At 38.4% G+C, this 17,561-nt stretch overlaps 1 protein-coding gene across 2 annotated transcripts in view; it reads right to left on the bottom strand.

Moving 5' to 3' along the window:
• The window catches only part of chd3 (chromodomain helicase DNA binding protein 3), a 68,310-nt gene that overhangs the window by 25,302 nt on the left and 25,447 nt on the right, over window positions 1-17,561 (bottom strand). For both annotated transcript variants that reach the window (XM_055197939.2, XM_055197940.2), the window contains exons 25-34: window positions 16,407-16,584; window positions 9,171-9,257; window positions 8,478-8,563; window positions 7,978-8,111; window positions 7,724-7,868; window positions 4,184-4,349; window positions 3,957-4,105; window positions 3,577-3,811; window positions 3,360-3,485; window positions 2,321-2,455 (exon numbers count right to left, since the gene is read on the bottom strand). In XM_055197939.2, the coding sequence (XP_055053914.2) occupies window positions 2,321-2,455; window positions 3,360-3,485; window positions 3,577-3,811; window positions 3,957-4,105; window positions 4,184-4,349; window positions 7,724-7,868; window positions 7,978-8,111; window positions 8,478-8,563; window positions 9,171-9,257; window positions 16,407-16,584 (1,441 nt within the window). The remainder of the gene's footprint in view (window positions 1-2,320; window positions 2,456-3,359; window positions 3,486-3,576; window positions 3,812-3,956; window positions 4,106-4,183; window positions 4,350-7,723; window positions 7,869-7,977; window positions 8,112-8,477; window positions 8,564-9,170; window positions 9,258-16,406; window positions 16,585-17,561) is intronic.

Here is a 17,561-nt window from a genome sequence, read left to right on the forward strand (position 1 = left end):
CTCTCCCCTTACACTCCACCCTTACCACACGCTAATTACTCATAGCATTCATCTTACTGTAAAATGCATACAAATAACACATAAACACTATTTGTATGTACACTTACATAATGGCCTATCAATATAAACAGAAGTGCATGAAATCATGGGTTTTCTCATTTCACCAAAAGTAGTTTTGGGAAATAATTTGATGACTTTATGGAAACTAATCTAAGGGAAGCATCTGTTAACCACTGACAGATGAAATCACTGCTGCACACAACACACTGTCATCTTATCTTGAGAATGCACATTTCCATTTCGTCATCATTTTAACAGTATGATGTGTGAAAATGATATGTGAATAATCGAAACGAGAGCACTATGAATTACAAAAATAACTGCATACTTATAGCTGCAATGTGTTTATTTCTGTGCCATTAGTGGCATACTAACGTTTGTGACCGTTTGTCACATGACATTGACAGTGTTCAGATTACAGGCAAAAGTAGCCCAAATCTGATTTTTTGGGGGTCAACTGACCAGGTCAGACTTTTTCAGGAGTATGGTAAACACTCAAATCTTGCCCAGATCAGATTATTTCCAAATCAGATTTAGACCACTTTCATATGTGTTCCTGAATCAGACCCAAATCAGATTTTTTCCAAAGTGGCCGCAGTGTAAACAACCAAGGCAGATTTGATGCGACCTTTATGTCAATCTACCATCACATTCCCACCAGTGATGCCCGGGTCAACTCGGACCGCAAAATGTTTAAAATAGTTAACTGGCATCTTTATTTCAAACGACCTGACCAACCACAGCCATAACCCCACAAAAGGCCAAAATAGCTAATTTTGCTCTCCTTCTCTTCATTCTTCTCATTCTCAGTACCTGCACCTTAATGTTACGTCTGCCATTAGACAAACATTTTGAAAGAAAAGCGAAAATGCTTACTTCCTCCATAACCTCACCAACTTTAGCGCAACGGCATGCTGTGTGTGATGTCATTGTTGTTGTTCTTTTGCGCATGCGGGTCAGTTTGAAACAGCAAACAGTTCACACTGGTATCTGATATAGGCCACATTTTAAACAAAAAATCAGATCTGAGCAAAATATCCAAATTGAGCATTAAGACTTAATAGTGTGAACGGGGTCATTTACACCCAGGGGCCGGTTGCACAAGCTGGACAGCCCTACTGTATGCAGGGCTTAGCTATAAAAAATCTAAAACTACAACCAGGCACATGTCCCACTTACGTGTTTAGCCGCAGTAATAGTTAAAGGATTAGTCCATTTTCTTTAAAAAAAATCCAAACAATTTACTCATCACCATGCCATCCAAAATGTTGATGTCTTTCTTTGTTCAGTCGAGAAGAAATTATGTTTTTTGAGGAACTCTTTAACTTTAATGGACACCAACACGTAACAGTTTTAATGCAGTTTAAAATTGCAGTTTCAACAGAGTTTCAAAGGACTCTAAACGATCCCAAACGAGGCATCTTGTCATTTTTGACAGGAAAAATAAGGAGTATGCACTTTTGGACCACGGCTTCTTGTCTGTCTCCGGTCCTGTGGCACGCCAGCTTGACCTCGCGTAATTGCGTAATGCCGTGGAAAGGTCACGTGTTACATATATGAAACGCACATTTTAAACAATAAACTGACACAAAGACATTTATTAGTATCATTCGAAATACAACACTTGTAAACAATGGGGCTTAGTTTCACATACGTCATCCGTGACCTTTTGACGTGATGACGTATTACGTGAGGTCGCACTGGCGCGTCACATGACCGGAGATAGACGAGAAGTTGTGGTTTAAAAGTGAAATTTTTTTTTTTCTTGCCAAAAATGAAAATCGTTTCGCTAGATAAGACCCTTATGCCTCGTTGGGATCGTTTATAGTCCTTTGAAACTCCGTTGAAACTTTAATTTTAAACGGCATTAAAACTGTTAACTATTGGGGTCCATTAAAGTCCATTAAAATGAGGAATGTTTTCCAAAAAAACATAATTTTTTCTCAACTGAACAAAGAAAGACATCAACATTTTGGATGACATGGTGGTGAGGAAATTATCTGGATTTTTTTTAAGAAAATTGACAAATCCTTTAAGACGACATTGCTATGGTTACCAACCTACATTTACTGCCTCCAGCTATGATGAGAAATGTGAGCTGTTTCTTTGTGCATTCTCCCTCAAGATGCGTGCGTAGGCAACTCAAACAAACAGGCATGTTTTGACGGTGCCACAGATTCACATTATTTACATATTTTATTAACCTAAAATAAAAATCAAATAACACAGACGTTTTAAAGGATGCAGTGTTCGTGCGCACCTGTGAAGCCTCCATCTGCGATGTTAAACATGAACCGTGGACGCTCTATGGGTTTGCCGTTACCTTTGGCTACCTCTTCCCTGAGACCTCTCACGTCTTTTGCTCTTTCGGGATCCTTTTCACCCTTCACATCCTCTGTTTCCAAAAAAAAAGGAAAGCGAGTTTACGTGATTGAAAAATGATTTGAAATTGTAATTTATTCCCTACAAAAATAAAGTTTTAACTCACTTAACCTTCAGTTGAAGAATACAATATAGTATTGCATTAGCGAAGTGCATTAACTGACGTGCATTAGCGACCAACACTGTATGAAACAACATCTATAACAGTAAATATACACAAACAAAACAACAACACTTTTGTATGCACTACTGTATGATAGGTAAGGCTGACATACAAAAGTGTATCCTTAAAGGGACACTCCACTTTTTTTTGAAAATATGCTCATTTTCCAGCTCCCCCAGAGTTAAACTCTCATTCTGGGGTAATAATCAAGGACTTTGCTGATGTAACATGTCTGCAGCAGCAGGCGTAGTGATATTACGCACTGCCTGAAAATAGTCCCCTGCCATTGAAAGTAACCAAGGGGACTATTTTCGGGCAGTGTGTAATATCACTACACCTGCTGCAGACATGTTACGACAGCAAAGTCCTTGATTATTACGCCAGAATGAGAATATAGTTCCTAGCCATATATCTGCCTAGAAAATCACAACTTTTAATTTTCTGTCAGTCTTAGTACACGATGTAACTACAGAAGAGTCAATTTTTAAATAGGAAAAATATCAAAACTCTGTTTTTTAGTGTGATGCTAATGGTCTAATCAGATTCAATGGATTATGCTAAGTGCTAAAAGTGCTAGCGCCAGACCCAAAGCTCAGCTGAATGAATTCCAAACAGGTAAAAATCAAATGTTTAACTCTATGGGAGCTGGAAAATTAGCATATTTTCAAAAATGTGGAGTCTCCCTTTAAAAGAGAATATAATAGTAGTAGTGGGATTGTTTGGTGCACCCTTTGGCTTTGTACTTAATTTTCACCTTTTTTGACATCAGAATCTGCTCTCTCTTTCTTTTCTGTTATTTCTGCGGGAGGTGTCTCATCTCTCTTCTCCCGCTCTTCACCAGTCTTCTCTCTTTTCTCTCCCTTCTCTCCTTTCCCAGCCTCTGAAAAAAAAACACACCAAAAGCAATCAACCGTTGTGATAAAATGACTGACCTGCATGCCAGCCAATCAGATTACAGTATCTGCAGCTACCTCTGTTCTCATCTTTAACAGATGGGGAATCAGATGTGGGATCTCCCTTTGTTTTCTCAGGGGAGGTCTCCTTCTCGGAGATGTCCTCCTCGCGTTTGTCTTTATCGCTCTTTTCTTTGGGAGAAGACGGAGAGACGTCAGAGTTTTCTTTTGTTTTGGAGTCATCAAGAGGTGGACTTAGGGATTTCTCATTGGTTGCAGGATCCTTTTCACCCTCTTTCAACGTGGTGGAAGTCTGGAGGGTGATAGCGACACTCAAATATAAGACAAACATGTATACAGGCTTCCTCTCCCACGTATAATTCCTTAATCATTCAATTTAATACAGACTTCCATGTTTACATGACACACCACCACTGCCACACGCACTACACACTTACCTCTCCATATTCTGTGCTTTCTGCACTCTCTCCCTCCTTCCCCTCTTTTGCTTTCTCTCTTTCTTTCTCTGACTCTGACTGGCACTCGCTCTCGTCTTTCTCGGCCTCTTTGCCGCTCTTTTCTATTTTGTCAGGTGGAGAGGGAGTGGCTGTGGAAGCAGGTCGCAGCAGGTGAAGTCTCTGTATGTGTCATTCTTCTGTCAACTTGTGTGTGGGTGATTGTGTACCTGGTTTGGAGGTGCAGGGTGTGTTGTTACAGCTCGGTTCAGGTGTGGGAGTGTCTGTCTTTATGACAGGTGAAGAGGCTCTTGAAGATTTCTTGGAGTCCACCGTAACCTCTGGCTTTAGTTCAGGCATGCTCCATTTTCCGTTGATGTGCTCAAACTCTTGCACCTGGAGAAAGCATGACATGCATGAGCGGCCAAAACCTCTCCACATGCAGTTTACCACGAGTAAACACTCGAGAGCGATGTGGGCAGCTTTCAGTTTAAATTGCACCTTTACGACAAACAACAACTTGCCATACTGTCCAACATATTAAGTTTTACTATTAAAGATGCCGTAGAATGTAAGAGTGTTTTACGTAAGCGTAGATGAATAATAAGAGTTCTGTACATGGTAATGGCATATCATGAGTCTCAAACCCGACTGTTTCCTCCTTCTTAAGTAAACATAGTGCAAGCAAAAAACTGCTGGAAAACAGGCCAATCTCAACATAACACCAACTGTAGTGGTGCGTTCACACCAGACGCGGAAGAAGCGCAAGTGATTTACATGTTAAAGGTGCAATTTGTAAGATATTTGCAGTAAAATATCCTAAAAATCAAATGGCCAGTGTTATATATTTTGTCCAGCTGATTAAAATCAATGTCTATAATGGTTTCAACTACTTGTAAATCGTGAGAAAATTGCCATTCAAAACAGTGACACAGGGCAGTTGCAGTCGCCTGTAAATGACGTTAATATCCCTTTGTTACCGCCTTTACTGATGTAAAAACCACATGACAACAGTGTCGTGGACAAATGCGGAAGTATGCGTTAGCGCCTGTCAGCCTACGCGCTTGTTTATGGACTAAGATTACTCTCTCCCGTCTGCCGCTGGTTGTGTCAGCAAAGACAGCTCCCGTAAGCGTACGGGCCAACCAAACGACCCAAGAAGAGTTTGGAACAAGACGAGAAAAAGTATGAGGATCAATATCTGGGTTGCATTATCTGAATGGAGAGAGCTTCGCGACAGCATTTAACTAGACATAGATGCTAATCTTGCTTGTGTTTTACGCGACGGGTGAGTTGTTTTGATTCGTAACCCTTCAAAAATCTCATGCTATTATATCAATCACAAGATTAGACTGTAATCAGCGTGTCTTCCCGCGGACAATATAATGCACATCAAGAGGTATTGTACTGCAATATAACATAACGCAAATGGTCATTTTCAGACACAGACTGTACAGTACCAAACTAATAAATCATAATTTTACATCATAATCCCACAATAAGATTTGTACTGTCAATACATTATGCGAAAAATAATTGTAGATTGTAAATTTGAACACTTAATTCTGTGCTGTGTTAACACACCATCGAATTTGGACTAATACTTTAACATCTATGACTAACAATTTCATTTTGAACATAACATATAACCTTATATAATGAAATAACACGATGTCATCAAACGCAACATTTATAAGACTTGATTACCTTATCCGTCAACTTGATTTCTCTTTCGTGTCTGACTGATGGCCATCAGCGGTTGAGTTGAAGAATACAAATCCCATAATGCCACGCTGCTTCAGAGCGACATTAATCGACGTCATTTGTTATTATTATTGTTCTAGTGGCGAATTCTACGTATTCCACCTTTAAGTCAATCCAAAGACGCGAATAGGCATCCTGCGACGCGGTAAGCGCGAATGGCGCGGAATGTGCGGATGGTACTGTAAGTTCCACGCCAATTGAGCGTTGCCGCCGAGGGGCAACCTTCCGATCTCTCTAATGAAGCCAACACGGAAGTGACTTAAACTGCAATTCATCGACTGGCCGCTTGAGGCTGGCTTCAAAAGGGAGTCAATTCCCATAGACTCCCATGTTGAAAATGGCCAACTTTACAGTAGAAAATAATATGTTTACAGCCTGGTACAAAAAGTGTTTTTGGCCTATATAGCTAATTTTGCCCTTCATGACAACTGTGAGGGGGGTGAATTTTTTTTTAACTCACCTGTTTAGATTATATTAAGCCTTAAACTACTGCATAATTAAGGGCGTGGCCGCTTGAGTGTCGGTTGAACAGCCACTGCTGTCACTAGACTCGCGCTAGGCGGGCGTGGTTTCACCTCAGCTTCACCCATGTCCCGCCTCTTTACCCATTTTCGGTTTTCCGCAAGTAGTTTCGTACATTTTAAAGTATTGCATGAGAAATGAGTAATGGAAACGTAAATTTCGAATAAAAATCCTTTAATTCGTAAAGAAGTTTTTATGCTCACTGCAGGTGGTTTTTGACTTACTTATGCGAAAAAGGGTAAATGCAAATTATGGGAGATGGAAACGTTTGCCAAATAAATTCTGACAAAGTGAACATTAAACCCATGTGACTGATGGTCTGTTTCGGCTGATGGTGACTTTTCGGTTCTTCCATTACATCATGCCTTGCTCGAACAACTTGATGGAAACAAGTTTGAAAAGATTTGCTTAACGTTTGGATAGAAACCCAGCTAGTGACAAGGGACAAGGCATGAGCCATTATTTATCATAGGAATTTCTCTAGATTTGCAAATCCTTGGGAACTTTTGGGATAATGTAAGTACACATTTGCATGAAATATATCACACTGTGCAAGTGGTTTTTGGTAATATTTCTTAACAAATTGTGGCTTTAAAATGAAAAGTAAGCTATCAATAAAAGGATGGATAAATGGACAGACAGATAGGTAGATTAATTTGTTTAAAAATGTTAGTACTCCTAAAGGGATAGTTCAACCAAAAATTAAAATAATGTCATTAATGACTCACCCTCATGTTCCAAACTTGTAAGACCTCCGTTCATTTTTGGAAACACAGTTTAAGATGTTTTAGATTTAGTCCGAGAGCTTTCTGACCCTCCATTAAAAATCTGTGTACGGTTTACTGTCCATGTCCAGAAAGGTAATAAAAACATCATCAAAGTAGTCCATGTGACATCAGTGGGTCAGTTAGAATTTGTCGAAGTATCGAAAATACATTTTGGGCATTTCCTTCTCTTCCGGTTCTGTTGTGAACCGCGTACACGAGACTGCAGTACGCTGCTGACGTACGACGCTGCTGACGTGTTATCTGGTGCGCCCCACCTTTTTTGTGCCCGAGTTTTGTTTACAGTCTGAGGGAGACGCACGCTGTAAGTTTGAAAAAAATCTTCGCAAACTTGTCTGAGGATAACACGTCAGCAGCGTTGTACATCAGCAGCATCACTGTGCACGTGCATTCACAACAGACGCGGAAGAGAAGACAATGCTGAAAAAAGTCGTAATTTTGGACCAAAATTTATTTTGGATGCTTCAACACATTCTAACTGACCCACTGATGTCACATGGACTACTCTGATGATGCTCTTATTAACTTTCTAGACATGGACAGTATTTTTTTAATGGAGGGTCAGAAAGCTCTCAGACTAAATCTAAAACATCTTAAACTGTGTTCTGAAGATGAACATGATGACATAAGAGTGAGTCATTAATGACATAATTTTTTTTTTGTGAACTATCCCTTTAAATGCAGAAAACACACACTGACCTTCTTCTTGACCAGAGACATGACCCCTATACGTGTAAGGACCGGCTGCCTGCAGAGCCCCTCCCTCGGAACACCATCGGCAAACGTCTCCGAACCGTCAGCCACCGGCTCACACAGATGCCTCATGAACAGCGACACGTACGCCCTGCCAAAGAAAGCAAATAATCAATGGCATTTTCATTTCACATTAATTTGCAAGTTCATACATTTTTATTTTCTGAACACGTAAGTTTACAGGCTAAAAAAATTCGTACTTGAACTCTTTCTCGCTCTTGCCACGGAGGTCTCGCACGAGCCACTGGCAGGAGAAGGCGTCTTGAGCGGGCATCCCCCACCTCATTACAGCGTTCAGGAAGGCCTTTCTCTGGCGCGTGTTAAAGCCCAACACCTGACAAACAGGACAGGACGACATATTTACCTATCATATAAATCTAATCAAACCTCATGTGAAAAACAGGCATGGTTTTATTGACATTATGAAACGTTACAATTCTCAAGGCTGGAAAATACACTAAGGTTATCTCCAGCCATATGTCAGTCAACTTTATTTTGACTGGCTCTGCAAATGACCTTCGGATAAACAAGCACTCGGAAAATACACTATTAATCACGCTAAACTTTGACCAATCCGTTTTGTTGTTTTTTAACAAAAGTCCATGGACACACTTTTAAAAACACAGCCAAATATACAAACATCTAAACATTATTTTATGTGTGACCCAAAAAAAGAGTAATTGAAGATAATTGGCAATACCTCGATGTTGCCACCCACCCTGGCCAACAGGGGGGGCAACGGTTTATCCTTCTCATTCCTGAGCTGCCTGCGAGACTGTCTGCGACCTGGAGAGGGGAGAGAAGAGTCAGCCAGAAAATCAGCAGACATGTCCATCTTACTGATCCAGCATCAGGAAACAAGGTTACAGCACAGGAAGGATATATTATCCTGAACAGCTGCACAACACACATTGTGAGCCTGTCTCCAGAAGCATAGTAAAACCTGACAAACCACATCACATCTAAAAACAAGGACCAAAAATGGGTCAAGTAACGTCTTAAACAAATAATCTCATCTAAAAATGTAAAGCGGTGTATTTTATGGGTAGGATTTATTAGTTATAACTGGATGCTTGAACATTGGTGGGGGATTCTAGGTGGTTTTACGCTCTTCCTTTAATGTACATGCAGTTTTTTTGTCACTGATGGGTGTATGGAAGCTGTGGTCCACCCTTATGATGTTGTCCCCTGCTTTACGAATTCTAGACGTGTAGGGGATTTTTTGGACCAATTTGTTGATCTGATCGGAACAATAATTAAATAATCTCCCAAAAAGCCACATGACTTGAGGTATCATCCAAGTCCATGTCGTCAATGATGCTTAATATGAAATGTGCAGCATTAGGGTTAGGGGGTTTGTGTATGGTAAGCGTGTCTGCATGTGTGTCCTCACCCTCAGGCCTCTCATCAAAGTCCTCATCTTCCTCCTCTGAGCCAACAGAGTATTCTGATTGGTTATCTGAAATGTCAGCATGCCACTCTGAAACATACAAAAACATTTTCAGTACACTCACTACAAAGCCCAATTATGTTTAGCATGTATTTAATTTTCCCACCAGGATTAAAGTCCAATACATTTGGGTGGTATGAAGAATATTACCATAATACCATGCAACACTTAAATGTGTTTATACCAAAGAGACTCTCCTATATGTTTTATACTGCAGAATATCAAAAATAGTAATACAAATAAAATAACAATTAAATGATGTAAAGAATATTTGATGTTAACATTAACTTATACTACAGTTATACAGATATTTTCACCAGATTTTTTTGTAATATCATATTTAAAGGGATAGTACCCCAAAAATGAAAAATCTGTCATCATTTACCGTAAAACTTTAAATAATAGCCCGGGCTTTTATTTTCCCAAACCTATCATCACACCAGGCGTCTAAAAGAGACAGGCGTCTATAAGAGACAGGCTTTTAATTGAATTGTTCCAGCATGACAGCAGGAGGTTACCACATATTACGTTTTATTTTTAATTTGAATGTGTTTAACAAATTAGTTCGTGTAATAATAACAGTCTTAAATTATTGGCAGTATAAATAAAGCAAACAATTATATGTTTTTTTATTGGTTGTTGCGTGAAATCTTACCCAGATACAACAGTGCTATTTTCTGATTGGCTATTGTGTAGCCTCTTTCTTTTTTTTGTATTGGCTCGATCGACTAGAACTCTAGGGAAGACGGGCTTGATAGAGAGAGAGAGCAGTGCGGCCAGATACATTTTAGGCGCTGCAGCATATTAAATATGATAAATAGTGTTTCCGCGTGAGAAATACAATGTGTGGCGGGAGTGCATGCATGACAAAAGACTGAAAGCCCGGCTATTATCAGCGGCCCCAAAACACTACCGGCCCACCGGGAAAAGTCCTGACTCTCTCGATTGCCACTTCGCTACTGTCATCATCACCTCAATCCTGGCGACGAAGCTTGTTGTGTTGTCATAGTGATGAGCAGTGTTGGGCAAGTTACTGAAAATTAGTAATTAGTTACAGTTACTAGTTACTTTTTTTTAAAAGTAACTGAATTACTCTACCAGTTACTGTATATCAAAAGTAATTAGTTACTAAGAAAAGTAACTTTTAAGTTACTTTTATGTTTGCTTTTTAAATGTAAATATGAACAGTACTGAACAGTCAAACAATAAAATAATACGGATGGGCTATTTTACACGTAAGACTCTAATATATCACATACTGTAGGAGGCTATTTTGCTTTAGATTCAACCTTTGAATATTTTTGTTAGAAATTATCTTAATATGTAAACTTACTTTATTTATGTATATCATTTAGATCATTTAGACAAATATTCTGCATGTTTACAAAAATATATAATGTGTTAAAATTGTGTAGTGTCTCTTTAAAAAATTGGAGACAATTGTGTCAACATGTCATATTTTCTAAAATAAATAATAATTTTTCTGATTTCATATTTATTTTAATAAGTTAGAAACGTCTCCGCTGTGTCCTGCTGACAGGCGTGGTACGCGTGCAGCAGGTGACGCAAATTATGGGTCCTCCGAAGGTTAGACCGTCTCATTTCAGTTCTCTTCGCGAACTTCTGAGCGCCTTGAAACAAAGTGCTCACCTTTTATCGCATGCTTAGTAGGGTGCAGCCCTTGAATTGGAACACAGCTTGTGAAGCTCGCGACAGGGACTGTGCTCTTTGGTCATATACTGTTTGTATATATTTTCTGTTGGATTTAAATGATACACAGGATTAAAGGAAGATATTTAATCAGAAAACGGAGTAGGCTACGTGGATTGTTTTATAAAACGGACACAGAGCGAGTGGATTGTTTTTCGGATACGGAGAGACTGAAACTAAAACTAAAAGCGAGCTCACACATACTATGGAGTTTTAACATGGGTGTACAGCGCAGTGTGAATATTTTAGTGGAAACAACAATCGCGGATCGTTCTCTTTCATGAAGGCCGATGTAAACATTAAAGAATATATCAACATTTCTCAGATGTATTACTTTTGTGGACTACAAATGCAAGTTAATGTCATGCCGGGATTGCTTTTGCGAAGATAATTTACAAACATGAGAACGGATGGATTATGACTTGCGCACAATTTTTAAACAAAGGTATGTTGTCCCGTTTAGATTTTTCATGTTCATTCTATATGCACTGTCAGCTATGATGAAGTGTAATGATTCATTGCGCCGCCAACCACTGTCCTGCGACGTCAGATATGTTGTCTATTTTTTACAAAATAGAGTAACGGGAGTAACGAACTCATTTAAATTTCAGTAATTGTAATTGCGTTACTTGATTTAAAAAAATACTTCGTTACATGCTCGTTACTGCTAAAAGTAGTGGAATTACAGTAACGCGTTACTTTGTAATGCGTTACTCCCATCACTGGTGATGAGTAAAGGAACGACTGCGTCTGTCACGTGACATCTACCGGTAAGCAAAAAAAACTTTAGCGTGTTCAATCTGCACCATAGAACTGTCTTAAACAGACTATCTGACGGGTTTTAGAAGATTAAATACAACCCGAAACTAGAAAACAGACCAGGCCTTTATTTGAGACAGGCGTTTATTTACCCAAACCTGTCGTCACACCAGGCGTCTAAAAGAGACAGGCGTCTATTTGGGACTCGGCTGTTATTTGAAGTTTTACGGTACTTAGTCCTATATTATTACAAACCTGTACAAATATCTTTGTTCTGATGAATATGTGTAATTTTATTCACTGATTTATTTATTGTTCATTTTATATATTTTTATATTCTAATGTTATTGTTGAATTGAAAATTGGGTATTTATAGTGGGGAATCTTACTGATGGAATTAATTGATTAATTGTTGTCGTTAGTGTTTAAAGGTGCAGTGTCTAATTTTTATAAGGATCTCTTGAAAGAAATGCAATATAATATACAAAACTGCATTATCATGGGTGTATAAAGACCTTTTTATAATGAATCGTTATGTATTTATTACCTTAGAATGAGATGTTTTTATCTACATAAACGAGGGTCCCTTTACGTGGAAGTTGCCATTTTGTTCCACCACGTTTCTACAGAAGCCCTTAACGGACAAATTTTTTGTCTCCGACGATGACATGTTTTTCTGGTGGCAGCTACTGTAGCTTCTCTATGCGTTTCAAAAGTGAGGGGTGAGCAGTGGGCTGAGCCGTTGGCTGCAATTTGTCATCTCACCACTAGATGCCGCTAAAATGTACACACTGCACCTTTAACTGTAGTGCTCCTGATCATTTTAGGGAACATTTTTTAATTGTTTTTGTGAAATTTGTGTATTTAGTGACCTGCCCAAGACTACAGATGGAAATTAGCTAGTAGCTAAATCTGATGCAGAGCATCTTTTCTCTATTTGAGATTAATGTTTGTCTGTGCACTGTACTTAATAAAAAAATAAAATAAAATAAAAATGAACACAAATGAAGATTTTTTGAAAAATGTTTTTAACCAAACCGATCAGAGGCCCCATTGACTTCTATAGTATTCTATTTTCCTACTATAAAAGTCAATGGGGCCCCTGATTGGTTTTGTAGTAAATATACTTTCAGAAAATATTATTTATGCCATGATGTAGGAGTTTGGTCTTATTTACCAGCATTCTTCAAATAATTTTTCCCAACTTTTCCCAACATTTTAAGTGGAAATTTCGATTTTTCCCGTTTGCAACAAACTGTTTTTTGTCTCTATTTATCTTTTTTTTTTTACTTTGCTGTGCCAATAATATTTTTCCCTACATTAAAACACTGGTCTGCTTAAAAATAAAACACCAAAAGTCATTCAGTGGACTAGCAGCCACTGCCTTTTCGAAAAGCCTGCAGATTATCCCCTGTGCATATGTGAAATACAGAAGGTATACCACAACATTACGACCCTGCAAATCAGGCTGCTTGGTTACATGAGTATGTGTACTTACAGTTTATCATTGCGGTTACTGTAATTATGCCATCATAAATGTCATCTTAAAGTCAAATAATCTGTATTGTTCCTCTCAGAAGAAACCATTATCATTTTTCTTTTTTATATCTTGTTTTTTCTTTCTCTTTTTGTCATAGAAATAAAAAGGTGGCACACTTCAGCATCCCCTGGGTGTTGTGGATGTTGCCGTTTTGAGTGCTAAATCCCCGTGGCTAACCAGAACGGCATTGGGACACAGCACAGCCTTTGTTTTCCTCTCAATCAAAAGTAAAGCCACACAAGTGAAATTACAACAGAATATATTTTGGAGATTCAAATGAGAAAATATCCTGCTGAAAAGTACAAAGTGAATTATAATAATATATAATAAAAAACAAAGGGCACTTCATATTGTGTACAACAATTAAATGTTTTCTGGGATTTAAACCCTATAGTAACTTAAACCTGGAAACAAAAAAAATTGATTTTTAAAACATGAAAAAAGAAAAACATTATAAAATAAAATGAAACTTTTTTTGCTTTGTTTAAGGTCACTAATAAAAAATAAGTCAGACTATAATAAGTTATTATGACATAAATCAGGGGCGTCACTAGACCCCTTTTACTGGGGCACGTGCCTCAGTGTAAATCTGCTGTGCCTCAAGTTAAAATTTTATAATAATTTACTTGAATTGTAAGTCTATTCTTTTGTATTGATAATTGCTTGCTAAAAACAACAAAACACTTTAACCGAGAACAAAAAAACTGTCGGAGAATTCAATGTCTGCACATGACTGTGTGTTGCCAGGTCCGCGGCATTCAGGCCGAGTTAAGAATTGGGCTACTTTTAGACTGTTATCGCAAGTTGATTTTTCCTTGAATTAAAGATGGAAGGATTTTGCTCATTATTTTTTGGTATTTGGGCTGTGACTGGTCATTGGGATGCTTTTGGGGTAGATTTTAATGAGCTGATTTTGTGATGCAGATCTGGCAACCCAAACGCAGCCACGCACACAGAAGTCCAGGTGACAATACGTGATTGAGACACGCATAATCTTACAGATATGAAATTAATATTTTATTCACAATTTACTGACACAACATAAACAGTTGGCAGGAGCTATATGGCTGAGAACCTCAGTATTTTAAAATGCATTGCATACATGTTTAATTTCCTAGTATTTTGTTGCAATGTAGGGATAGTGGGTTAAGTAAGCATTGAGCTTTTAAAAAAGTGATAGAAAAAGTAAGTTAATGGGAGCACGTGCCCTATTACAGCTGTATGTCTAGCAACGCCCCTGACATAAATCACATTGTGACATTAACTGTCATGATCCTGTCTGCCCTGAATGTCTTTTTATGCGTTTCATGTGACAGGGTCATGGCAGCTCTCACTGTTGTCTTGTTTTGTTGGGAGAGTCACGTGGCCTGTGTTTATGTTTTGTGTACCTCGTAGGGATGGGGCGATTATCGGTTTCACGATTAGCCACAATAAAATGTCCTGACGGTTAGTATTATCGTTTAACATTTAATTATCATGACAACTGTGTTTGATAACCGTGATTTTGAAAATTTGCGGTAAATCCTGTCAATCCAGAATCAGTTTGAAGCAGGCGAGCCAATGCAACATAGTTTTTTGCACAAGAAGCCATTTAAAGGATAATGTTTTGTATTCATTCACGGTAAACTTATTAGACAGAAAAATTATACTTTTTTTACCACAGAAATAATTTAAAGGACATGAAATATTAAATTGTGATTTTCAAAAATAAAACTTGTCAAAAACAAAACCATGATAATATTGATAACCGTGATAACTTTGGTCACTACAATCATGATATAAGTGTTTCCTTGTTAATTATTCATTATTAGTTTATACTCTTCACCTTTGTGACTTCGTTCCCTTTGGTTCTCCTCTATTTATTGCCATTGTGTCTGATGTCTTGTGCTGGATCATTGTGTGTCCTGTGCGTCACCATCAGGAGTCTTTGTCTTGTTTTTGCCCTGTCATTATGTAATTCTTGCCTTGTTTACACCCTCGAGGGAGTTTTTGTTACATAATAAAAACTCTTTTTGGTTAAGAGCTGTCTGCAATTGGGTTCTGTCCTTCCCATTCCTGACATTAACACTTTTATAGAAACATAATGTAGAAAAATACAAATAAAATCATTTTCATTAGTGGATATTTTCTAATCTGCAAAAAGAGATCTATTGGTGTGGTTGCAGTAATTATTCTTACATGAAAATTATGAAAGTGTTTTTCATGTATGCATACTAAGAGTCTAGAATAGAGTATTAAGAAATTATATGTTAGACAACAGTTTAAAAATCGAATCACAGTACGCCCTAAAATTGAAAATATCTGGAGCGTCATTGTTGTTTTAAGTGGCACTTTTGTCCCTAGCCCTGATTAATTTCTGACCCTAGTCTGGGGTAAAGTTGAAATGTGAGTATAAATAAAACAAATAATAGCAAATAAATAAATCAAAATAAATAAATAATAGCAAATCTGCCTAAAGCTGCATGCAGAGTTTCCATTGGCAACAGGAAGTGGGTGTGTCCATTGACTCCACAAGGTTGAGAAAAGTTTAGATTTTCAGTAAAATTCGGAAGCGACTACAAATGGGAGTGAAGCAGTGGAGTTCATGTCCTCTGTCTTTCGTCATAGTTAATCACTATTACTAAGACAACCAGAATTAGGAACGCCTCCTAATGACTCAATTTAATGAGACATGCGACACTAAGCGACAAAACACTGCAGTGTGGTGCACCCAGCTTCATTGTGGAAACAAACAAAATTTACATCTTGTGTGTGTGTTAATAGGAAAGTAAAAGGGACAAAAAATGAGTAAAACACAATTTTTTGTTGGTGCTCCAGTTGATGATACAAATGTACCGCGATAGAGATTCAATATATATGCAAATAATATAATGAGGAGAGCATGAAAAGAAACCTGCAGGGCAACGTGCCACCTTCCTACTGAAGGTCTGGAAACCATGGCAGCTTTGAATGGCCAAGAACCGTCCAAGAGGCCATATGACTGACATGTAAAGTAACCAATTTACGTTCAGTTCAACCAGCGGTCCATGGGTGTGACGTCTGAGGTGCAACCAAACTCAGATTCAACCCAAACAACTAATCCAACCATTAACCAGTTTCAAACAGTATTTTCTTAAACACCACAACAACTATATCATTAAACCGTTTGAATGAGACTGTAAAGGTTGTACCTTGGTCCTCCTGGGCTGCGTCATTGTAGTTGACTTGTTTGCGGACTCGCTTTCCCTTGCCGAGATTGCGAGCCAGATCTTCCTGCTGTTGTTCGTAGTGATGCCTCAGGAGCTTTTCCCAGTAATCTGGATCCACGTTCTCTTCCTGCTTAATGATCTCTCTCTCAATCTCCTCTATCTGGATACACAGCCATAAGAAAGCCAAGTCTTATTTGCTATCCTATTATATTGTATGGCGGAAGAGCACTTAGTTTGCAGCAATTTGACCTCAGCACACTGTAACATCATCACGTCTGACCAGGCCTGGATTAAAACAGTGTAGTGCCCCAGGGTGACCACATGTGAAGTTGCCCCCCCCCCCAAAATTTTTTGTTTAAAACTCTAGTCATTTAGGGCTCCAGACTAACTTTTTTTGTTATTAGGAGCACTGTAGCCCCTGACTAAAAATTTTTGGAGCGCCAGCAGAAAATTTAGGGCACGCCTTAAATCAGCCTGCAATGCAATTATTTATATTTTCCCAAAATAACTGCATTACTGAAAAATACTAAATAGACTTAACTTTATGCAGTTGCTGCACATGTCATTACGCACAACTGAAACTTTCAGAATAGTAAGTTATGGACCAAAGAAGCATAATGCCCTTAACTAATTCTAGGCATAAGATACATACATATACAATAAGTTATATCCAGATAGCATATTGTAACGAGATGAGTGGGATGACAATATACATCCTTTATATACACATTTATCCTTTACACATTTCTCGTCTTTTATCCAGTTTTCCTTAACTAGTCACTGATGTAGACCTTTATTCTCATCTATAATGTTTTAAGCTAAAATGTTCTGACACTATCTTTATCTCTCATCTCTGCAATGTCTTATTTTAAACCCACACGGGCGGTTCTGAGTGAGATGTGTGACCTTATCCGTGCTGTGTAAACCCATCGGTATTAAACTGAGCGCATGTTGACATTAAACAATTGATGCATCATGCAAATGAGCGGTTAAAACCTGATCGCACATTCCGTATTTTTGTCACGGCTTCGCGCACATGCACGAGTACTTTGATGCCCCCTTATTGCCTGGTGCCCCAGGGCACTCACCCAATCCCGTCTATGGATAATCCGGCCCTGCTCCTGACTACTCCCCCTC

The sequence above is a fragment of the Misgurnus anguillicaudatus genome, chromosome 21, assembly GCF_027580225.2.
Source record: "Misgurnus anguillicaudatus chromosome 21, ASM2758022v2, whole genome shotgun sequence".
Taxonomy (NCBI): domain Eukaryota; kingdom Metazoa; phylum Chordata; class Actinopteri; order Cypriniformes; family Cobitidae; genus Misgurnus; species Misgurnus anguillicaudatus.